The sequence below is a fragment of the Chaetodon auriga genome, chromosome 17 (genome assembly GCF_051107435.1).
Source record: "Chaetodon auriga isolate fChaAug3 chromosome 17, fChaAug3.hap1, whole genome shotgun sequence".
In the NCBI taxonomy this organism is placed as follows: Eukaryota; Metazoa; Chordata; class Actinopteri; order Chaetodontiformes; family Chaetodontidae; genus Chaetodon; species Chaetodon auriga.
In genome coordinates, this window is record NC_135090.1 from 14,315,636 (window position 1) to 14,340,319 (window position 24,684).

Sequence of the window (24,684 nt, forward strand, 5' to 3'; positions counted from 1 at the left end):
TGCAATGTTTTCCCTCATTATTTTATGATCAAAACACACTCAAAAAGGGTGAAGTTTCCCCACTTGTTGGATTAAAGTCTCACTGCTTTGCTCCATCTGCTCAACAAAAGATGATCCAGCTGCAGTTTCAGCAGAGATGAGGCCATCTTTAGGTCAGCGCCAAGGCAGCAGGCCTTTTTCACTTCCTCTGTGTGTAGGTGGAGGTACTGAACCAATGCTGGTTATAGGGAACGGTCAGGGGGGTCACCAAGAGTACTAGAAATCAAACTGAAGATGAATATTTATGCAAAATTTAATGGCCATATGGGCAAAGTTTGAGTTATATTCAGCTGTACCAAACAGCACATTAAGAGTTACGTACTACACCTAGATGTAGCTGTAAATTATCCATTATGCATAATGACAACTTTTAATATTTTAGATAGACTTTGTAAATTATACCTACTGATGTGACAGGAATGCAACCAAGGTGAACTTTCTACACTGCGCATACTGTTTACTACCAAGGCCCGTGGGCAGTTTTTTTCCGGTGAATACGACACATTGAAACTATGATTTCATTCACTGAGATTTTTCTCAATTCAAGAGTATCCTGGTTTCCTCCCTCACATAATCCGACAAAGTCATTTGTTTCTTGTAAACACAAATCAGCAGTGAAGTTTCACAGCACCTCATCCTTGCGCTCTCCAGCTGACAGATATTGAGACAAAGGTCCATTTCCTGCTCATTTCACTCCCACACAACCTCACATATGTGACAAATAGACACAACCACAATGACATTTCTTTGTCCATAGAGAGATTTTATTTGAATGGTGGGTGTCATGGTGACATCACACTGCCCCCGAGGAAAGCTCACGTGTCTATTTAACAGGCCTTGATGCAGTGGAAGGGACCAAGAATATGGCAAGTGGTTGGCATGGCAACAGGAGTCAGGTGTGCTTGCACGTGTGTGTTATCTGTGGACACAATCTGATATTCATGCGTACAGACAATGTATTTGTGAAGAAAAACCAAAAAAAAAAAAAAAAAAACATTGTTGAAAATGAGTCGTTTGTACGCGCATGCGTGCGGTGATGGCCATAGTGTGTGTTTAAGTTGAATTCAGCGTTTCTTAACATGTTATGCACGCAGCTGTAGATCGGCGAATAGCGTAATTTGCACGAGTTTAAAGGCGCACCAGCCCGTGCAAAACTGCACGAAATGTGCGCAGATCGGGTGCAGATATGCGCCAAACCCCTCCAGATACGAAGGCGTTAATGCGCTCGTGCGCTCGGGCGCTCGTGAGGGTTTTGCATGGGGGAGGGGACCCCTGCACATCACTTGAGTGTGTGTGGATGGCGTGGGCTTCTCTCCTCCAAACCGCACCGCATCATCACTCGGTTCACAGCAACAGCCTCGTACGCATCACCATCCTCATCCTCCTCCTCATCCTCCTCATCACCATCTCCAGGCTGAAGAGGGGCCACGTCGCAGGAATAAAGGTGAGCTTGGATGTAACGTGAACGTTGATTAACTGTTAGTGGCCGATGGCGTCTTGTAGCGTTGGATTTTTTTAATTTTTTTTTTTAAAAAACACATTAAGGCATAATGAAGAAGAGGCGATGGGCGTGTTCTGCAACCGCTGCCTCACACAGCAATTAAGATGGATTTTGTGAATAGGGCCTATAATCCAAGTCGTGACAAGCTGCTGTGTGATTTCTAAGAATGAGCGCAGATGTCAGGATGCAGGCGAGCGGACAATCGGCCACTATTTGTGGCACATTTATATTTTAATCCGGCCGTATTTGTGAGCTCTGTAAATTGGCCTGTTAGCGAGAAGGCCTTTTTTTTCTTAACATCAATGAAGGCGATTATGATTTGACTTGAGGCTTAAATTTACTCAGATTCAATTTGTGCCCTTTTAGTCAATTGTTGCTTCTGAAAAATAACAATCCTGTGAGGCACTGAAACGTAACATCACAAATACTGCAACAGCACTGAAAACAGGCCTGTAAGAGCATAATATTACGCCTGCAAGCAGATTTCTGTGGCTGTCGTTAATGTTGCTTTCAGGTGTCCAGATTATTCATCAGGACACTTGACGACCGATTGAAATCTCCCAGCGCTTTCATAAGATGGCCATCTGCCCTGCCTGGCCTTGCGAGGAAGTGGTAAACTGATGCTGATTGATTTTTGACCGGGGGAGGAAAATGTAGACAAAAATAAATAAATAAAAAAGGGCCGCTGAAGCAAGGGAGCAACAATATCCACCCCCCTCATCCTCAGAGCTGCCCGCTCCTCTCACTGACACGGCTGTGTGTTGCAGGCTGCATGGAGCCGAAGAGATGCTGTCAACTTGACAATAGCGAGGAAATCAGAAAAGTGGGCTCAAAGCCTTTGTTTGAGTCTGATTAGTGTTTGCCTCTGCACTTTATTTTCTCTGTGAAAAAGACATAAAAATGGGCTTTGAAGGAATGCATCTGTGGCTTACCTGTTGCATGAAGGATTCAGTAGTATCTCTCTCTCTCTCTCTCTCTCTCTCTCTCTCTCTCTCTCTCTCTCTCTCTCTCTCTCTGTCTGTCTGTCTGTCTGTCTATATCTGTCTGGACAGCAGAAGCACATAAGATCCAAAGCAAATGACAGAAAACCTGTATGACTTGGTGGGAATATGCATGAACAAATGATCAGGACTGATGTTTGTATTTGTATGTGTGTTTTGGTGTCTTGCAAAAAAAAAAAAAAAGAAAAAAGAAAAGAAAAAAAAGGGGGTGTGGGGTGGGGTGGGGTTGGGTGGGGTTGGTTATAGGCACAATAAACTGCAGTTTCAGCCTGCACATTTACAGTCAGCAATATGCACTGATGACCTTAAAGCACATTATTGATTTTGTTTTATTGATGTTTTAATCTATTTCTATGATGCACGTACAGGGGCTGATTAATTTAATAGATTTTAAATCTCTGAAATCAATGTGGAGCTTTATTTTTTGTGTCGCTAAAACACATTTGGACATGTGACTGCAGGAAAAACACAGGTGTAAGTAATAAAATGAAAGGTGCCTCAGTTTCAGGGTCCTGGTGTTTTGCATGCTGGCTCACTGTTATGGTTGATACTGGGCCATGGTTAATGTTATTAGCGACACCTGTGCTTGTCCTCCTGTGAGAACGTCCTGTCAGACCTCCGCTCGGGTTAGTGTTGGATGGAGCGTCGTACGCTGGAATCATGACCAAACTTCAAAAACGAATTAAGGGGCCATGAAGAGTGCAACAAACTCAGAGCGGACACATAGGAAAAGCACAGGTGTTAATAATAACATTAACGATGGCTTCATTCTATTCATACCAGTAAGCTGTGACACCGGAAAACACCTGTGCAGGTAAACCATGTGTGTGCAGGGGCTTTCAAAACCGGCTTTGTTGTTTTGTTGATTTCTCCCCATATGCACATGTTATTTTACACAGGCTTGAGTGCGTATGTTCACAAGGCTTAGTGATTACAGGCCTGTAAGTGCTTGAGTCCAAGATATTATTAGGTTAGTGTCCCACAGTTTAGCCTGGCTGACCAGGCCTGTGGGGTTCCTTTGATCAGTGCCAGTAAATCTGCTCATCGTGCTGACAGTAAAGGATCTGTGGCCTTGTGACTGGAGTTGATGTTTGGATGAAATCAAACACATTTATTGTGTGTTGATCAGGATACAGATGCTGGTCTTAGATAACTATGAATATAAAACCATTCATGGCTGTAGCTCTCACTAAGGACATTGTTCTCATGCACTTAGTATTTGTTTATATTAATTTGGGGATTTTAACAACAACCTAAAGAGCAGGTTTGTTCTATAATTGCACATTGTGGGTTTTAAAGGTGCTTCTGATAATTTTTAGCCTAAATATATTTCCTGATGATAATACTGTGGGAGTGTGGAGACAGCTTTGATGTAAGGAGATGCAATTCCCAGAAATATAAATAAATAGAATGAAGAAGAATGATTGAAGAAACAAATTTAATACCACAATAACACAGTTTAATTTCACAGGTTTCTATTTACGGCTGGTAAAATGATTCTGACCCCTGACCTCAGAAAGTCCTGTGTCTGGCCTTTTTATATACTGTATACCTGGCATTTAAAGCTCCGTCAGCCCGTTATTACCTGTCAGACCTCATTTTGGAAGACAGGGGTCAAAGTGAGCGTTGCGGTGATGTCTCTCAGTATGTGTCTGTTGTTTCCCCGCACCACCAAAATCAAAGTGACATGTCGTTTTATTGCACGGCGACCCGAGCACATAGTGTCTTAATGGAAAAGCATATGAGTGTGGGTATCATCAGTGAGCTACGCAAGTCAGTGCCTTGTAAGTGTTGTTTTTCGAAAGGAGGGGTGATGCTGCAGCAGACAAGTGAGATGGACATCAATTTTCTGGCTTCTTTTTCTCAATTTCAAGCCTCATTTGTTTTGACACCCAGCTCCTTTAAATCAGCAGTTGTTCACTTTTTCAATTAAGGAACGTTTACGTCTTTATTTGATTAATTCAGGAAGTATACTTGATCGCTTTTCTCCAATATTGTTAATGTGTTATTATGAAACCTGAGTTGTTATCACTTAAATCATATTGTTGTGCAGGATTTTGCAAGTCTTTAAAAGAAATAATGAAGACGTGTTAAATGTGTTAACATGTGGGATAATATGGGATGACAACATAAATGGTGAAGGTCTTACAGCCATGTTCTTTTATTCCTAACTAGTGTCTGCTCCTGTTGAGCATTATCTCCGTCACATTACATTTGAGTCACGGTCACGTACTGGAGCTCTTCTCCGTGAACTTGAACTGAAGCATTTAGGGCATTTCCGCACCGAGAAACATCCATTAAAAATCACTGTCACTATTCAAGGCTTGATGCCTTGCCCTGTAATTACTGTTCAGACCCATCTGTGACTCAGCACTGAACACACGCCGGGCAGAAGTGGAAATGCAACAGGTGTAGTCTGCACACGTACCATTAATGACTGGAGAGCTGGTTTGGTTATCAGAATGAATGTATCTATACACACAGACAAATGGATACATCTTTTATCTATATGTGTATCATACATATATGTAGACTTTCTATCTTTCTAGTCATTTTGTCTCTCTGTTGTAGTTTTGTGTTTCTTTGTAGTCACGTTCTGTCTCTGTGGTCATTGTATGTTTCTTTGTAGTTGTTTGCATGTTTAAATAGTTGTTTATGTCCCTTTATAGTTACTTGCCACGTGTTTGTGGTCGTTTTGTGTCTCTTTGTAGTTATTTTGTGTCTCTTTGTAGTCGTTTTGTGTCTCTTTGTAGTCGTTTTGTGTCTCTTTGTTGTCTTTTGTGTCTCTTAGTGGTCGTTTTGTGTCTCTTTGTAGTTATTTTGTGCCTCTTTGTAGTTATTTTGTGTGTCTTTGTAGTCGTTTTGTTGTCGTTTGATTTACTGTCCAACAAGAATTTGACTTCAATAATCTATACATTGTAATAGGTCACCAGAAATGTGCACTGATGGTTTTCAAGTTCACATCAAATACTTTTACTGACAACAGAGCACATTTGCATGAAGCCTACCACTACTTACCCGAATCATTTTGAACAAACACAAGATTTGCTAATTTATACTTCCATTTTCTCCATAGACATAAGAAGAGACTGTTGTTGGTCAACTGGTCAACCGGGAGTCAACTCTTGAGTCAAATCTGTGAGGTGTATCCTGAACAAACTCCCAGCACGTTCAGGTGGCCTCTCTCCGAAAACTCTGACCGCTTTTGCATCTTCCAAACCTCTTTAAAATGGAGGACGGTTACCAAAATCGGACTGCATTCATAAAAGGTGCCAAAGACATTGCCAAAGAAGTCAAGCGGCAAGCATCTAAGAAGGTCGGCCGTTCAGTCGATCGGGTGAGCGATGAGTACAGCAAGCGCTCCTACAGCCGTTTTGAAGAGGACGATGATGATGACTACCCCATGCAGGGAAGCCAGGATGGAGGCTACTACCGCGGAGACAGCCAGGCAGCCAACGACGATGAGGGCGGCCACAGTGACTCCACAGAGGGTCACGATGAGGATGATGAAATCTACGAGGGCGAGTACCAAGGAATTCCCAGGGCAGAGTCAGGCAAAGGCAGCCTGGCTGGAGGTCCAGGCTCAGTGAGGGCCGGCGCTCAGCAGTTCAGAGATATCGGAGTGTCCGAGGCCGAGAGGAGGAAGGACCAGGAAGAGCTGGCTCAACAGTATGAGACCATTTTACAAGAATGTGGTCACGGGAAGTTCCAGTGGACCCTGTACTTTGTGCTGGGGCTGGCTCTCATGGCAGACGGCGTGGAGATCTTCGTGGTTGGGTTTGTCCTGCCCAGTGCTGAGAAGGATATGTGCCTGTCTGAACCTAACAAAAGCATGCTAGGTAAGACTCTTCTTCAGGTGATTGTGTCTTGTCCTTCAGTTGTGTCATAAGGCATTTTTATGTCCCTTTAAAGATAAAGCTCTCTATGGTCTATGTGTTTCTTATTCTTCAAAACCAGAAGTTAATTGATCAAACTAAAAAGTATTGGCTGTGGATCCAAAGCCTTACATAACTTACTCCTCTGAGACATAAAGCCTCGTTGTTATCCAAAAAACGAACAAACAAACAAACAAAAAAATTAAAAGCAAATCAGTGAGCCTCACTGTTATACTGGAAAACATGTTCCCTCAGTAGCATGAATATGGGCCTTACTGCTGCCAATGATACTCAGTCGAGCGCCAAATGTGTATTAATCCACAGCTGAAAATAGTCCCCAACAAATACACTACTTGCCCCTGCTTGTTTGCTAAAAACTACACTACCCAGCTGTTTCAGGACGCTACAGATGAGTGATTTGTTAAAAGGTCGTCAGCAGAGGATGATTGAACAATTACCAAATCCTTTATTTAAACAAACGGTGACATTTTGCATCATGTCTGTAGTAGTCTCATTTCCTTTGCTCTCTCCACAGGTCTGATTGTATATTTTGGGATGATGGTTGGGGCTTTCCTCTGGGGGGCTCTCGCTGACCGGATAGGCCGTCGGCAGTCTCTTCTCATCTCTCTCTCCATCAATAGTGTCTTCTCCTTCTTCTCCTCCTTTGTCCAGGGCTACAGCACCTTTCTGTTTTGCCGGCTCCTCTCAGGTGTTGGGTAAATTGACAGATTATTCTGATCTGATTTGTCACTTGTTTCACTGAAACGCTGGATATGTTATTTTACAGCAGCGGACTTTTTCTGGTATGCCCCTCTGCAGAAGCTAAAAAGGCCCACACCCCCCACAATCAATGATTAGCAATCAATAACACTCGGGGGATGTAATCTTTGGCTGAACTATGTTATATATCTGGCTGCACTATTTTGAATTTGTGAGTAGAATAATAATAATGAATTATAGATGTTCAGTCTTCGTATCTTCCAGCATATAGTAAAGTTTCTTTGCCTCATTAAAAACAACAGTGTCTCTGGTTTAGTCGAGTGGCAAATTGAGGTGCTGAAATGCATTTGTGGTGAAATCAATCAGTTTCCCACAGAGCTTCTGTGAGTTAGTTTGCGCCATGCTGGTGGTGTAATGCAAGCAAATAATGTTAAAGCTTTAGTGACCAAACAAAATAACCTGTGCAGTAAATTAAAGGTTGGAAATTCAAGCTGTGGTGCCTCCACTTGTGAAAAGTTTGGTTTCTGTGGAGTTTGAAGAAATTTGCTCACTCATGTCTACCATTTTCAATACATACAAAACATTGGGAATATATGGTGTTTTAGGATAATTAATAGGAAATAGATAAACTCACCTTTTATTTATTAGTACAAAATGCTGTTAATGTGACAACCTAAACTCTGTGTGCATCTCTCAATGTCTGGATCATGAACATAGTTCAGCTCTGGGCTCAGTTGCTTTCTGATCTTTGCAGGATTGGTGGCTCAATTCCCATCGTGTTTTCCTACTATTCTGAATTTCTGGCCCAAGAGAAGCGTGGTGAGCACCTCAGTTGGCTCTGCATGTTCTGGATGATTGGGGGAATATACGCATCTGCCATGGCCTGGGCTATAATCCCACATTATGGTGAGTAGCACAAACTATCCCTGAATTTATTTCGTTTTTATGAAGTCATGGTGGACCGTTGATGAAGGTAAAGCTCGCTAAATAACAGGCTATGTCTCATTTGATTGGACAATTCTTTGTTTAGCCCCCGAAAAAATGGTGAATTGTCAATTTTACACTTGATCATATTTTTAAAAAATGAGATATAATATGTCAATTAGTGAGCTTTAGAGGTGCTCGTCGGTGGATTTTGTTATCTCTGGACAGAGACAAGATAGCTGTTTCAAGTCTTTATGCTAAGCTAAGCTAAGCAGCTACTGACTGTATCTTTATATTTAACAGACAGACATAAGGGTGATTTTAATCTTCTCATCTAACTCCTTTCCAGAAAGCATATTTCCCAACTACTTCTACTATTTTTGCAGCAAATAAAGTGTTAACTCACAGTTTTGAGCTGTGGAAGCGAGGTTAGCCGGTTGGTCAAACCATGCAGCTTTAGGCCGTTTGTCTTCCCAGAGTCTCAGCACTGTGGCTGACCTCTGACTCCCCTGGAGGGAGGAAAAATAAGACCACGGTTCATTCTGTGTCACATCAAATTAAATATATTCTAGGCTGTGGTTCATAAAGATTTATTGTCTGACCTTATCCGCTATGGACTTGAAGTGAAAGCGTAAATTGTGAGCTCATTTCTTTGTGTTGTTTTTTCGTGTGTCTTCTCAGGATGGAGTTTCCAGATGGGCTCAGCATATCAGTTCCATAGCTGGCGTGTGTTTGTGTTAGTGTGTGCGTTTCCTTGTGTTGCCGCCATCGCTGCCCTCAGCGCCATGCCAGAGAGCCCACGCTTCTACTTAGAGGTTAGCAGATGTGCATGTTGACAGTTAGTCTCTGTCTGACATTATTAGGTGGTTTTACTAATATATGAATTATTATTAATACTCGTGTCTCGAGTAAGGATCATTTCTTCTTCTGACTTTTTAAATTAATCAATATAGATATATACAAATTAAAGAGAAAATGGAAAGAAACAGGAAGCTCATACACCATATAATGTTTAATTTTTCTTTGAACAGAACGGCAAACACGACGAAGGCTGGATGATTCTGAAGCAGGTTCATGACACGAACATGCGAGCAAAGGGATATCCAGAGAAGGTGTTTTCTGTGAGTATTTCTGAGGAAATGTTGTATTAAAATCACAACCTTCCAAGGTGTTTGGGTGTTTTTCATTAGACAGCCGACAGAAGAGAGATGATGACAGGTAAGGAGGGGGAGAGACTTTGGGTCTGACATGCAACAAAGGTCACTGGCTGTTTTTAGTGTAAGCTGCAGTGTGTTCAAAAGATATGGCAAGGCCACACGTACACGGTATTTGTCAGAGTGTAGCTGTTTGGCCTTTCACTCACACACAAATGCATTGTTTCAGTGCACTGAAAATGGAGCTTTTGGAAATCTCCTACCAGGGTGAAGATAATGAGAAACTCTTTTTGCAGTGTTGACATTTAGACATGGAAAACTGAGTTTTTGGCTTGTGATGACAGATTTTGCGGTGGATGTAGTCAAATTAATGTTGTTGCTAACCTTGCTAACAGGACTTTTTACAGGTTTACACATAAATGTACAGTCACTTTTTTTAGAGAACAAAGGAGTAAAAATCCCATTTTAAGAAATATCTGTATGTAATATAACTTAAACTACTTTCACCTGGGATCACAGCTGTATGACTTTTCCTAACATAATAAGACATTAGCTGCTCTTTGATGCAATAAAAAGATGACAAATTAGATTTTCAGATCCAGTCTTTTACTTTAAAACCATTACGGTTGTTATAGATAAGGTCCAAACAACATCTGCATCCACATTTCGTATTTATATTTCAGTGTGTCGGCATAAAAACATTTAAACTCTTGAAAAAAAAAAACCCAACTCTTCAGTCAATGAGTTTCAGAAAGCCTCCTCAGAAATTCTTTTGTAGTTAGAAAACTTGTTGGTGACCATCAAAAGTAATTCCCTGACATCTGGCACATCTGGCACTGAAGTCACACCTCTGTCTTTTTCATCCAAGGTCACCACGATCAAGACAGTGAAACAGATGGATGAGCTGGTGGACAGTGGCACCGATACTCCAGTCTGGCAGCGCTACAGACTGAAGATTATGAGCCTCTCCCAGCAGGTGAGTGAAGTCTGGAAAGAAAAAAACAGAATTCACATTCAGTGTCTGTAATTTCTAATCTGTGGGTTTGTTTGAACGATGAGGAGATTTGTTGTTGTGCAGGCAGTTCAGTAATCAAGTTTTAAAAGCATGCAAGAAAACACCCCTGAGATGATGTGTGAGATCACTGCTGTTTACAAAAGCAGTCTTACAGTTATTGCACCAGAGTATGAGGCTGAGGCCTTTTACAGCTCGGAGCATGCCTTTAAAAGGCCTCAGTGGAGCTGGCATCACCGGAAACAAACAGCGTGGATGGAGGTGTAGGTGGCAGCAAGGACCAGAGTAGCTAAGAGGCTTAAAATGCCATCTTCTTCCTTATTAATTATTGTGACTTCTTGACCTACGTCTAACTTTGAGTGAATTAAACGGAAAATCGATAAATTCTTTTTTTTTTCTTCCGTGTGCAGACTTTCTGTTGTGCTTTTTGTCTCCCAAAATTGAATTTTGTGAAACAAATGTGCATCTTTTCTTGTCCATCTTCATATTTGTATTTGACCGTCTTGTGTTTAAACTTGTGTTGTCATAGTGCTGCACATAGTTGCAGCACCAGTGCTCCGGGCAGACGCGTCATTGGCTTTGTGTCCGATTTTAATTTGTATTCAGCCTACGTTCTGCTACACGCCTACACACTCCATTTTCTTCTGATTCTGCTACTCCACCACTGGCTTAATGCCTTCTTAACACTCTTAAAGTCGAAGCTGCAGAGCTGTAGTTTCATGTGGAAGCAAAGAGGGTCTGTGCAAAGATCTTTTTTCTTTGTTTTGTTTGGAAAACCAGCCTTGCTGCTGTTTTATTTCTTATTCATAATGTTAATTTTGGCTCTACAAGTTGCATGTTATTGCTCAGAAACTCAAATATCACCATCAGGTTAAAGTAAGAGTATAGGCAGTGTGTTTTATGAGAAGATGAGCTTTCTTTATCAAAACTTGTGTGTTTCCCTGTTCACATGTTGCAGATACGGAATAACATTCTTGCCTGCTTCAGCCCAGAATATAAACGGACGACTTTCATGCTCATGGCTGTTTGGTTTACCATGTCTTTCAGGTAAACTAAAGACTCATAAAAGCTTTGCTCTATGGTCAGTCACGTTCACTTCTGAGGCTTATTTTATCTCTCCCGACTCTTAAAACTTTGCAGCTACTACGGTCTGACGGTGTGGTTCCCAGACATGATCAAATACATCCAGAAGCAGGAGTATGAATCACGCACAAAGACCTTCACTAAGGAACGAGTGGAGCATGTCACTTTTAACTTCACCCTGGAAAACCAAGTGCATCGCCAAGGACACTACTTCAACGACAAGTAAGTGTTTTATGAGCCTCAGTCTTTGTTCCTGGACAGTTGTTAAACAGGGGTGAATTAGTCATTGCTATGATCAGATTTACATTTAAAAGCTTCTAAACAGAAGCAAATATACAACACAAAACTGAGAAGCTGTGACCTGCTCCCCAGGTTCCTCAACCTGAAGATGAAGTCCATGGTGTTTGAGGACTCTGTGTTTGAGGAGTGCTACTTTGAGGACATCACCTCCACACACTCCTTCTTCAGAAACTGCACCTTCATTGCAAGTTTGTTCTATAACACAGGTAAATATGAACGGAAATTCATCTCTTCAAGAAATGTTTTATTTTTCAATCATTTCATGTATAGAATAAAAATGTCCATGATGAGCATTAACAGTTCACTGTCCAAAACCCAAAGATATTCAACCGAAACCTGCAAAAGTTGTTCTGGTGAATGTGTCAGCAGACATGGAGCAACATTAGCATTAATTTGGAGTTGTGCTTCTGGCCAACACATAAAAATCCACTCTAACTCTCAATCACTCTCCTTTTTTGCTCTGTTTTGGTCTCCACCATCTCCTGAGGCAAACATCTGGCTCTTTAGCTGCTGAATGCTGCACTGTGTTCACCAGCTAGTTGGAATCTTGGTCTGTCAGCCTTTTGGTGCTGAGCAGGTCGCATACAGTGGGTTTATCAGAGATTTTTTTTTTTTTTACTGAAAACAGCTGCCTGCTGCATCTGGAAACAATACTGATGAGAGCAGTGAGTGTCTGTGGAGCCTGGTGACAATTATATGTGAACATCTCCTTTTGCATTACAAATAGTTGATCCATTGTTAGTATAGAAATATTGATTAAAGAAGCTTTAAAGGCCATACATCATGTTCATGAGATGTTTTTTATACAAGACATATCAGAAGTGAAGCAGTCAACGCCATGGTTGAGCACTCCCACTTTGTAACTGCAGTGGACCAGTGACAGTCTCTATGTTGCCATTACACAGCTGCTCAGCAAAAACGTGGATCATTTCAGATTAAACATTAATTTTTAATTAGTTTTATTGCGACCTAAAGTACAAATAGGGAAAAGATAAAATATGATTGTTCAGCAGGCCATAGAAACCCTCACTAGTATCCCTGAGTTATGCAGCTGCAGCGCTGTTAGCATAGCAACATGAACAAATCCAGCCCAAACGCTTTTCGACAGCAGAGAGCAGATGGGGTTAGCTGCGGAACAGAGCTTCATTATTAGGAAATAACAGATGGAAGAGTGTGTTAACTGGATAATCAGAACCAAAGCTCTCCTTAGACTCAACACAAAAAACACATTTGACATCATTTGTGTCAGGTTCTGTTATCGGCTTCTGAGGCGATCACAACCTATGACTTATAGCATCCATAGCTCATTTATGTGAAAGCTTTGTGTGTAAATTTGCACAAAAATGGGTGAAAAAGATCCTTTAAAACTCCATCTGTTGATGTGGAAGCTGTAGCTCATGGTGGACATTTACTGTGTGGTTTTGATTTCTGCTCGTGCTTCCAGTCAATCTGTTGGATTGTGCCTGAGAAAACAGAGAGTCTGTTGCTCTGCCAGCATAAGCCTTAAATCTCAACATCCTCACTTCCACAGGAGCTTTTACAGCGCCAGTATCTTCTCATCCCTGCAGCCAATGATACATTCTTTTATGTTTATGTCATTGGTGCATCACAATTTTATGATCATTCAGCACTTTTATGCCTGACTCCCCTTAATAACACTGTTATAGGTTATTGGTATGGAAGCAATTTCACCAGGGTCATCAGAAAATGTGATCGTGCAGTTTGTGCGTCTGCAGACAGCGAAGTCTGAACAGGGAGTAAACTAGTAAACTAACAGAGCTTGTAACCTCGAGGGAAGCTGGTTTTGATAGAGAATGCGGCACAATTCTGACCTTTTCTATTTCCCCCCTGTTATTTATTTTAGAAAGTCCACAGTGATGGATGCTTTTGTATGTTTAGACTTTGCCTGAAAGGAATTTTGATTGAGAACAGCCGCTGACAGAGGATTGCTTGTGTGGCGGCTGTGCAAATGTCCTGGTTTCTTTTGTTGAGAGATCATTCAGTCCCCTCTTTCCATGCTGCTGGAAAACGAATCACTCATGCAGGTTTGTACTGTAGGTTTGGTTTCAGACGTGGGGGAGGACACAGTGAAGTCAGATGTTCCTCAGCCAAAACATAAAAATGAAACGCTTTCCATAATAATGATAGTAGAACCAAAAGGATATAAATGCTACGCAAATCTTTCTATTTTTGATCTCTGTCACTACTTAATGTGTTAAATGATGCATCTGCACCACAATCTTTGCAATAAATATTATCCTTTACTGCCTTGTCAGTCACTTTCAGAAGATTAACTGTAAATAGAAACATAGATTACATTATTTAATCACTGACAACACAGTTTAAGCCCTGATGAGTGTCTTCAGTTCCCGTCTCAGATGGAAACAGCCCTAACAACATCTGTAAATAAGACTGTCGCCTGAAAAGTAAAACCCACAGCAAAAAAAAAGGCCTCTGAAAGCCCACATTATCAAATGAAGGTGATTTTTAGACGAGTGTATCAACATTTTTCAACAGCTCCTGTGTTGTCTCGTCTGGATTTTGGTTGAAAACACTGAGATTTGAAGATTGTGTGAATCAAAATCGTCAAGCATTCATGAATTTCAGATTTTATTACAGAGCAATAACACTTCTTTGTCTCCCCTTTTCCTCTGTCACCAGATTTGTTCAAATACAGGTTCATAAACTGTAAACTGATCAACAGCACGTTTCTCCACAACAAGGAGGGCTGCATGCTCGACTTCAGCGACGACTTCAACAATGCCTACATGATATACTTTGTCAACTTCCTCGGCACGTTGGCAGTGTTGCCTGGCAACATTGTGTCAGCTCTATTAATGGACAAAATTGGGCGTTTAAGGATGCTGGGTAGGTAAACCTAATCAGTGCAGCTGGTTCTCTCTTGGCCATAGAGGCTATTTGACTTATTGTAAGTCTCCTCTCTCTCCAGCGGGATCCAGCGTCATATCTTGTGTCAGCTGCTTCTTCCTGATGTTCGGCAACAGTGAGTCAGGGATGATCGCCCTCTTGTGCCTGTTTGGGGGCATCAGCATCGCCTCGTGGAACGCCCTGGATGTGATAACCGTGGAGCTCTACCCCTCGGATAAAAGGTAAACACGAGATGCTCCAGCACTCGCAGGCGTGCAGGTCCAGTTGTTTCTGTTGATTGGTGATCACATGATGTGTCCTTTGAAAACACAGCTCACTGCCGTCACGCATGATCTGATGATTGCTTCCGGCCAAAACACATCAGCAGATTTGTCAGCCGATTGATCGCAAATACATTTACCCACGTTTATGGCTCTGACTTCTGGAGTGCTGCCTTTTTTTCCTTACTTTATGGGAAATGCAGAAGCCTAACTGTTTCCCCCAGTTTCCAGTCTTTATGCTAAGCTAAGCTAACCAGCCGCTGGGTTCAGCTACATATTTAACAGACAGACATGAAAGTACTGACATTGTTAACTAACTCTTTCCCCAAATCGAACTAAAGTACATTATTCGGCCACAATGCTGAACTATTCCTTTAAAGTCTACTTGGGTTTTGCTCGTAATCATAATTTTTATTCTAATAATAATTATAAGTAAATTATTAAAAATAGGTAATAGTGTGGAATATATCCCAGTATTTTACATCTTATTCTGTATGAGCCATAAAAACATATTGCAGTGTCGCATTCATCTGTTCATATTCATTCATATTCATCTCGTGTTCAAAGATCTGTGGGCACAGCTCACTTCTACTTCGTTAGCTTCGGAAACATGAAGGCTTAATGGTCTGACTAACGAAAAAAGGCTTTGTCTGCAATATGATTAACTTGAGATTGAAGGTCCATTTCATGTTTTTTTCATGCTTTAATGATTTCATCAAAAGAAATATCCTTTGATGACTCCTTCTAGTGGGATCATAAGAAGTTGTGTTTCCAGGGAATCGTATTTCTGGCAGATTTCACTCGTAGAGAGGAAACAAAGCTCTTTGTTTGTAATGTTGTGTAGAAGAAGTTATTGTCTTCTGACATCAGCAGCAGCATCTTCAGTGTCTCACAGGTCCATGTGGGCTGGGCACAGCATGACATCATGGGTGACTGTTGTTTTATGTGTGGGGCTCTCATTTGTTTTCTGAGTGCATTTTATTAGTCTTATTGATACAGCGTGATTTTAATTTGTATTTCTTATTGTTGTGTTAACGAGGACCCCATGAAGACTAACAACCAGCCTGTCAAATTTAAGGTGGATCCATTGAAGAATAATGAATAATGACAATAAAAACTGGCAGTACCATCAAAACTACAGAAACAGTTATGAAGATTTTGTGTTTCATCTGCACCACAAATTACAACAGAGATGGTAGAAGTGTGATAAAAGAAACTATGTTTTCAAATACACTGAGTCCAGATCAGCTTAAGAAAGGAATTATTGATCGTGATCATTTGTAACAGCTGCTGAAACTCCTCACTGTGATTGTGTTTTCCTCTTTGTCCTTGTGTTCAGGACCACGGCGTTCGGCTTCTTGAACGCTCTCTGTAAGCTGGCAGCTGTCCTGGGCATCAGCATCTTCCAGTCATTTGTCGGCATCACCAAGGCCGTGCCCATCCTGTTTGCCGCTGGCGCTCTCGCCGCAGGTAGTTTCCTTGCAACAAAGTTGCCTGAGACACGAGGCCAAGTGCTGCAGTAAAGCAAACGACCAGCAGTGGGCAGCAGAGCACAGCCGGAGTGTGTGTTTGAAAACTAGAGCCCGAACATCCCTGAGAGCTTCAGCGCTGCCCGCCACACGCCAACAGAACAGACTGCCATCCCCATTGTAAGCCCAGAATCCTTTGAAACATGGATTGCATCATCCAAAGTCTAAACAGAGCCACAGTGATTAAGAGAAGAGCAGAAATTAATACCTGTGTCTTGATATCTGAATGATAACGCTTTCAGCTGCACTGTCAGGTACTAGAAACATCAGATCTATTCAAAAGTGGGTGACGCAGTACAAATTGTGGTGTGCAGTATGGATAAAATGTTCCGTTCTGGGAGTTTTCTCTCACTGGCCCACAGATATCGATAGAGAAGAAAGTCAACTGAAGAGATGAGACTGAAAAAAAGCCATTGATGGTGAGACGTGAAAAGATTTAGTCTATGTGCGTGTTCGATTTTTCAAATACGACTGCAGTGTTCTTCTCTCTCGTCCGTCCTCGACCTCAGTGACTGGCTTTCAGTGCTGCTTTTTAATTTGCTGTGATGCTACTGGTACAATTCACCTCACATTTCCATTCAGACTGATGCTTGTGTTTGATGAAAAGTTTTTCTTTGGCTGCATATATATTTTCTCTAAAAACTCCCATGATCCTTGACCACTGCCGCCTGCTGAAGCCAGACACCAAACGTTCCATTGAGGCTCGATTTATTCAGAAACAGACGATTCAGTTGTTTCTTGTCCCTGCATAAACCCAGCCTGCTCCTCTGCTTGCAGCCTCAAAACACCGACAGGCGAAGATGCATTTCACAGGATTCTCTGTTGTAAATGGGATGATCCAGTTCCTCAGTGTTCAGTGTTAAACTAATGTTTTTCCCTCCCTGTTGTTGAACCATACAGCTGTGGCAGTGTGATGATGTTCACGCCTGCAGCACAGGAATGTCTGTGGGACGGATTTTGGTCAAGTGCTTAATGTGAGAGCAGATATTTAGTGTAATATTTGCTAAATTAGTTGTGTGCGTGGGATTGCATGCGTGTCTTTGTTATGTGAGACAAGAGAAAGTGTCTGATTTATTCACGTAATCTCCATCATTTTATGCGAATCGGTGCAGCCACGTAGAGCATATTTTACCAGTCCAACAACATGTTTCAGGCTAATTCAGAAATAATTACATCAGCGTATAACTCATGTAGTAGCTCAGGTGTGGTGAAATGTTCAGACCACGTTTACAGCTGGTATTATGTTTCAGCACCACTAAACACCAAATTGTTGTACGTACAGGATAGTTTTCCAGCTCCGTCCCATATGCATAGCTGCATTAATTAGCCTTAAGATGAAACCGAGTCACAAAACAAGTCATTTGATTGAGTGTGAAAGTTCATTCTTGACAAAAAAAAAATCTTAAGCCAAGGTCCACTTTGTAGCTTTTTGCAGAGATTTCAACTACATCTCATTGAAAGCTCTGGAAAAAACCTTGACTTTTAAGTTATTTGGTTGTTAGTTTTTCTGTTTTTGTTCAAAACATACAATCAATGCAGTATCTTTCTTAAAATTTGTTAATACCTCTTCAGAGTTATCATATGACTTCATTATACTCATGAGCACAAATTAAAGGACCAGTGTGTAAGATTCAGGGGCATCTATTGGCAGGATTTGAATACATGCACTGGTCCTTTAAACTGGACCAAAAGAAGAACAATCAGTTAAAAAAAAAAAAAAGAAAAGAAAAATAAGTCCTCGTGATCAGGCAGTGCGGCACAAAGGAAAAACAGATTACAAATCATCAATCTAATTTAATTTTAAGGGCTCCTGTTCCTGACATTCCTTTACAGCATCCACTGTGTTCCTGTATGATACTGGTCTGTAACGATGACACAATTACACAGAAAAAAAAATGCCTGTTGTGACTTTGATCTAAATTGGAAGCAATCACCCTACAGGAAAGTAATTTAGACCCTTCTTTAAACATATCACGACTTCAGTATCATTTCTCCAAAGGTGTACATCAGTATGTGTTCTGACAATCAGTGAGTGAGTACATGTGTGTTACTGCTGCTCAGTAGAGTCTGTTATTTGACCTAAGGACGTCCTCTGGATCGTGTGTGTGTGTTTGTGTGTGTGCATACGTGTTTTCAGGATGTCGGAGGCTTTGGTGTCGGTGAGGCGACTGATGGTGTAACTCTAAAACACACACTTCAGAAGAATATTATCTCAGCTGTGGGAGTTTATCTCTTGAACTATCTCTGTGTGTGTGTGTGTGTGTGTGTGTGTGTGTGTGAGAGAGAGAGAGAGAGAGAGAGAGAGACTTTAAAGGAATAATTTGGCATTCTGATGAGGCTGCTTATTCACTTAATTGCAGAGTCAGATGAGAGGATTGATGCCACTCTCGCGTCTGTACTGTGTCAGTAAGGAGTTTAAGCCAGGAGGCAGTTAGCTTAGCATAAAGGCCAGAAATGGGGGGGAAACAGTTAGCCTGGCGCTGTTTAACGACATCTGAAGGAATTATTCAGCACATAACACTTAAAACTTGTTGTTTTTACACTTTGGTTTCTTATACGGATTAAACAAAGTAGATATAATGTGTTAAATCTTGAGCTTATGATGTGTTAGTCGACAGACTTTGTTACCTTTGGAATAAGCCAGGCTAGATGTTTCCCCGTTTCCAGTCAGGCTGCAGCTTCATAATTAGCGCACACATGAGGGCAGTGGCATCTTTTCATTTAACTCCTAACAGGAAAGCGAAGAAGAGTATTCCTCAAAATGCTGAACTATTGCTGTCAAATCTCGATTATATTCTGAGGATCAAGTCTCTCATTTACTGTTTGTCTCGAGCGTATTTCATGAACAAAAGTGTCCTGTCTCGTTCATGTTGGAGAGACTGTTTGGATGCATTGTGTGGCTCTGTGTATGTGTGTGTGTGCGTGTATAAGCTGACTCAAAATTGTCCGTCACATATTTTTCTACTTTTTTTGGTTGCGGTGTTTTCATCCCTGCGATGAATACAGCTCAGTTTGGGACCACGGAAATATATTTACACTATAAGAGGAAAAAAAAGCAACCTAATGCAATATATGCAGTATAGAATTTAATGTTTTGTTCTTCATAATAGACCCGGGTGCTCTTTTGCTGATATCCCGTCAAAGACAGCCAGCCTCCGAGATAACGTGCGGTCTGTTCTCTTCTTAGAAATGAGGAAAAGGATCACATCTTAAATTCACAATGACGACTTCACCCCCTAATCCCTCTGTATTCAACCGATCGTGACGCATGTTTGTATCGTATTGTCTGACTTCTTGGACGTCCTGTATGCCAGCTGTTTTTGTCTAAAGCAAGAACTAGTGTTTTCATTGTTGTATGATGACATAGATTTGTTGCTTGCAGTGATTGTTCTTAATCAAAGTGGGGTTAAAATTGGTGAAACTTGAGTATGTGTTCTGAAAGTAAGTTAGTGGTGACTGTGCTCCTCGTTTACCTTGGACCCAGGTAACTCCTTTTAATATATATGCCTGAACTTCTGAGGAGGACGCCTGTAATTGTGCAATTCATCTTGTCACAGAGGTACAAGATAAGGCCGGAAAAAGGCAATACAGTTAGGCAAAGGGAGCAGACGATGTGCATAAATGATGTACAAGAAAGTACAATTTGACAAAAACTTGTTTGTCCACGTGAGTCTGTTTTAAAAGGGGCAAGTGTGAGCAATAAAGTGGAGGCATCCCCCAGTTCTGAGCAAACAGGAAGTCAGAGTTAAATCCAAATGGACCACGCTTTATCGACTCATCAAAAGAGCCCCCTCTGTCAAATTGAAGCTCCTGTCCAAAATGTAAAAGTTTACTATTTAATGTTACTATGTGTAGAATTTTCATTCTATATATATATATATATATATATGTATAAACTCTCAGAAGGGTCACTGGTTTGAGTTTTATCTATGATGACAGCAGTGACAGTCTGAAGGCTTCCCTTAATGATGGCGGCCTGATAAAAGGATGGAGGGCTTTTTATGGCATGATTTCTGTCTTCTCGACTCACGTGGATCCGTCCTGAGTGGACTGGGGAAAAATGGGATCGACCCATGCCAGAAAACAACTCCTTCATCTGCAAAGAACTGCAAGAATCCTTCGCTGTAGTTTGGACCGAAGGAATTTTTGTTTGTTTGTTTTTCTTTAGTTTGACTCTGACCTGTTTATGAAATGCTAAAAGCTCTACTCTAAATGTGAGTTCAATTCAAAATTCAATGTACTGTGTGTAGAAACTGTAGATGTTTGTACGTGCAAGTTTGGAATTTGTGAAACAAAAGATCAAGGAAAACAAGTCCAAAAAAAAAAAAAGGTTCAGTATGACACAAAAATCTATTCCGTGTTGTCTTTGTGTTTTGTAAATGAAGACTGAAAATCTTGGTAAATTCAGTATTTATTACTTCTGGATATTGAGAATATTTTAGTGATGCTGAAAAGGTGCTGTATTTATTTTATGTGAGAGTTGTTCATTATGCTGGGATTTGCACTTTTGTGCCATTCATCCAGTTCTATGAAGAAAATGATAAATCATAATGGAAAAATAAAACTTGAAGAAAGAAAACAAATGTCATGGCTTGCATTACACAATGTGAAGTGAATATATGTTCAGTTTTTCCCTAAATGTGAAACGTCAGTGTCAGCGGGAGGTTGTTCTTTGAAATAATCTCTTCACTGCATTAACTCAGTGACAGGCTTCTGCCTTGCTCTGATCTGTGCTATTCTGGTCCAAAGGTGTGAAGCTTAAATTGGAGAGTAAAGATACTGGTTTGATTGCCTTGCCAATGGTGCTCCTATTTCTGCAGTTAGAGGTCCACTGTGTCGGATTCAGGAGGATCTACAGGGACAAAGTTAAGTTTTCATTAGTGTATTATCGCCTGAAAGTTTGTTTTTGTCACCTTAAATCAGCTCTTATTGAGTCCACCATGTTTCTACAGTAGCCCAAATTGGACAAACCGAAAACTTGCTCTAGAGAGCTCCTTTTGCTTTGTTCATCAATGTCAAGTCTTTATTAGGAAATTTCTTCTTCATGTTACTGCAGCTCGGCAAAGAAAACACTGTCCAGCAAGAGGGTTGTACAAAGTCCAACTTGGGGAGGTTTGATTAATCTCAGACTGTTGAAGCCCCATTTTAACTTTATATAAATAATTTTTTTCCACAGAATGAGGACTGGATCTTGTCCCCCATCACTTTAACTGGAGTCTTACTGGGAGGGATCTCTTTAAGACCTGTATGAACAGGAAGAATGATCATCTTCTGTGATACTGTATTGATCAGGCCTCTGTCACTGTGGCCTTTTGAAATAAAATATTCCAAGACAAAAAAAAGGGGATAATTGCTCTAAAAATAACTAATGAACAAGTCTGGAGACTTTGACCAGATCTACATTCTTATAGACTGGCTGGCCTGCTTTATTTCCATTACAGATGTAGTAAACCAGCTAAAGGACTTGAATATTTGGCTTTATATATGTACAAGTGAAGTCACTGCTGCTGATCACAAGGTTCGAGGAACCAGAACCACTGATTTACCAGCTGCAGTCTAATTTGGGCAGGAAGGCATTTGGGCAGAAAATACATTCATGACCAGCATATAAAAAAAAAAAAAAAAAAAGAAAAAAAAAAAAAGAAGAAAGATCCACAGATGAGGAATCAAACTGTTTATTTAAAATAATGTCTTAACAACTGTTGAGAAATGTGTCCAGAAATTAGGCTCCGCTGATCACATGAAAGGGAAACAGGCATAGAGAGCGATGCCGCACTGGTTGTGTCTGTTCCGAGCCATCTTGATGTAGCCTTCATCTCCGTAGTTTGCGCCCCAACTGTTATTGAATATTTAGATGAGAAAAACACCAATAAACACATTCCTATAATCTATAATTCACATTGAGCATTTCACCTGTTTTTGACCAGCCAGTAGTCGTATCCCCTCTCTGTGCCGTAGCCCACAACTAGCACTCCGTGGTTCACTTTGTGGGTGCACGTGTGGTCCCTGTACACACCTGCAGAGCCACAAACAGGTGTAGAAAGCAAAAAGAGGTTGAAACCAGACATTCACATAGATGCAAAGAACTCACTTCCTTACACCCAGCTATGATTAAATGTCATTATTTTAATATGAAGCCAGCACTGCTCACCATGACGGTAGAAGACAAACTTGGGCCTCGAGGCATCAATTGCTACAGAGATGGGGCCAATGTTGGATAGAGCCTCCTTCAGTGCAATTTCATCCCCCTCAGGTAAGAAGGCATAGCCTGAGCAGTTAGCAGCCCGATACTTTGGGTTATACTTGCACTGACCACGCTGAAAAGAAAGTGATGTGTTAAAGGTTTAACCACAGTAGACATGAAATCCCTTATGAACACATACAATGGACCGTTGTCTCAGAGGCTCACCCTGGCGATGTAGGGGTAGGCTGCATCAGAATCTATGCCTTGGTTTTGAATGATGTATTGGAAGGCATTTGTCATGAAGCCACCATTGCACCCGTGGTTTCCATATTTTTGAGAGCAGTCCACCAGATTCTGAGGACTGAGGGATATCAGGGCACCTGTAGACTTCTTGAGCTGCCCCTCCAGTGCTCCAACTGCACTGAAGGCCCAACAAGAGCCACATGAACCCTAAAAGATAGAAAAGCAGCACATTAATCAGATTGGAATCACAGCCACAGAGACAACTTGTCCTGATTTTAATGTGCCCTGATACTCCAGACCTCACCTGCATTTTCACCTCAGTTACCAGACCTTTTTCCCTCCAGTCCAGCGCTGGAGGTAGAGAGACGTTGATCCTGATATAGTTGGAAGGACCCCTCTCCAGGTCAGCAGGCACAATGGTGCCCATCAGTGTGCCAGTTATCTCCTCAGTGGTCTACAAATGAAGACAAAAATGACCACTTGATTGTTGGCTTTGAGGTGCTGACACTGATTTAGTGAAAGAAAAGGTGACTAGCCAACTCACCAGGTCTCCCAGGTGGTTCATTGCCAGCTCATAGGTGTGTAAGCCCAGGGAGGTTTCTAGGTTGTGGATATTAATCATTTCCAGGTTTTCTTCCCATATCCGCCTGCGACCCAACTCCTCAATCTAGAAACACAGCATTAATGTTAACCACATGTGATATGTAACAGTTAATGCACTTAACAGGTACCAAGAGATGAAGATTCAAAATAAGATTTCAAGGTACACTGTGTCTATGATGTCTAAATCAGATTCAGTGCAAATTAATCATCCAATTATTTAATGCACGACCTCATGCACTGCTCAAAATAAACTACAACAGTTGTTTAAAGGTTGATCAGATTGAAGACCTTAGTTCTACCTGGTGAGAATAAATTTTATTATGAATCTTCTTCCATAGCTCCCAGTGTCGGTCCAGCTCTGAATCAATAACGGCCACTGCAAGTCCACACACAATGGTGAGAAGCAGGCTCCGAAACATATCTGGATCTGGGAAAAGAGCTTGTCATTAGATGGTGTCTGTGGAAACAAATGTTTTATAAGTGTCCACCACTAACTGGCACATGCTTTGATTGGACAGCTGCAGCAGCTGTCAGCCAGACAGTACCAGCTGATATCCATTAACATTTGAAAGCAGTGGAAATAAAACCTGGCTGTACTCATGCATCAGTAAAGTGTATGTTAAAAATAAATGTACATGCATGAAAATCATTGAAGGCATATTGTGAGCAGCCTTCATGTTAAAAGTTTAAAAGCTGATATACAAAAAAAAAAAAAAAAATGCATCTACATGTTAGAAATTGTACATGGTGGAGGACAAACTACCTGGTGCTGGTGGCCCACCATGTTTGAAACCAAAGCAAGTGCTGAACAAAAGTCATCCTCACTTGATGGCTGAGATGCTAAAATATGACCTACCTGAGGAAACGGCCAGGAGAAAATCCAGGCTGAGTCTGAAAGAGTCTTTATCACCAAGCTCAGTGCACACCTGCATATAATTGAACTTGCAATGATTGACGTTTTGGTCATTTGAGGGCCACAGAAACTAGCACTAACACTGACATATCAACTTTAAATTGACTGCTGTTATGGAGCAACCATATCATTCATTTGGAATCATCTTTCTGGCCACCTGATGAATGTAGGTGCAATATTTTCTTTCAGCTGTTTTTGGTTTCTATCTACTCCTTAAGGAAATGTTGCTCTTTAGCTGCTAAACTGTGTTCACCAGCTAGTTGCTAACTGTGTCTGTCTGATGTTTGGTGCAGAGCAGGTAGTGTACAGAGGACTTTTAGAGGGACTTGAGGGGACTAGAGGGCTTTTTTTCACTGAAAACAGCTGCCTGCTGTTGCTGTGAGAGCTGTGAGAGTGAACCAAAACAGTAAAGTTGTGGCTAGACAGCCAAACAATAAACTGAAGCTCATTGTAA

General features: G+C 41.2%; 2 protein-coding genes across 3 annotated transcripts; one reads left to right on the top strand and one right to left on the bottom strand.

Annotated features, from left to right (window-relative positions):
* Window positions 1–1,154: 1,154 nt before the first annotated feature.
* On the top strand, window positions 1,155–20,870 carry LOC143334939 (synaptic vesicle glycoprotein 2A-like). Its single transcript, XM_076753977.1, has 13 exons — window positions 1,155–1,483; window positions 5,618–6,380; window positions 6,952–7,132; window positions 7,891–8,042; window positions 8,742–8,875; window positions 9,092–9,181; window positions 10,083–10,190; window positions 11,185–11,273; window positions 11,367–11,531; window positions 11,682–11,815; window positions 14,271–14,477; window positions 14,560–14,719; window positions 16,098–20,870. Exons 2-13 carry the CDS (start codon window positions 5,771–5,773, stop codon window positions 16,279–16,281), a joined length of 2,214 nt encoding a protein of 737 aa, XP_076610092.1. The 5' UTR covers window positions 1,155–1,483; window positions 5,618–5,770; the 3' UTR covers window positions 16,282–20,870.
* Window positions 20,871–22,023: 1,153 nt separating this feature from the next.
* On the bottom strand, window positions 22,024–23,736 carry LOC143335130 (cathepsin S-like). Of its 2 annotated transcripts, XM_076754311.1 has the most exons (7): window positions 23,617–23,736; window positions 23,259–23,381; window positions 23,019–23,168; window positions 22,697–22,921; window positions 22,439–22,604; window positions 22,201–22,303; window positions 22,024–22,123 (listed from the first exon to the last, which is right to left on the bottom strand). In XM_076754311.1, the coding sequence occupies exons 1-7, from the start codon at window positions 23,734–23,736 to the stop codon at window positions 22,024–22,026; spliced, it is 987 nt and encodes a 328-aa protein (XP_076610426.1). The 2 variants fall into 2 exon arrangements, with proteins under 2 accessions (XP_076610426.1, XP_076610427.1); XM_076754312.1 differs by lacking the exon at window positions 23,019–23,168.
* Between the last annotated feature and the right edge of the window lie 948 nt (window positions 23,737–24,684).

Coding starts and splice junctions, on each gene's coding strand:
- LOC143334939 (XM_076753977.1), top strand. CDS start 5,771: ATGGAGGACGGTTACCAAAATCGGACTGCATTCATAAAAGGTGCCAAA. Junction 9,182..10,082: donor ATCCAGAGAAGGTGTTTTCT/GTGAGTATTTCT, acceptor TTTTCATCCAAG/GTCACCACGATCAAGACAGT. Junction 14,720..16,097: donor CTCTACCCCTCGGATAAAAG/GTAAACACGAGA, acceptor CCTTGTGTTCAG/GACCACGGCGTTCGGCTTCT.
- LOC143335130 (XM_076754311.1), bottom strand. CDS start 23,736: ATGTTTCGGAGCCTGCTTCTCACCATTGTGTGTGGACTTGCAGTGGCC. Junction 23,382..23,616: donor ATAAAATTTATTCTCACCAG/GTAGAACTAAGG, acceptor CTGTGTTTCTAG/ATTGAGGAGTTGGGTCGCAG. Junction 22,922..23,018: donor TAACTGAGGTGAAAATGCAG/GTGAGGTCTGGA, acceptor TCTATCTTTTAG/GGTTCATGTGGCTCTTGTTG.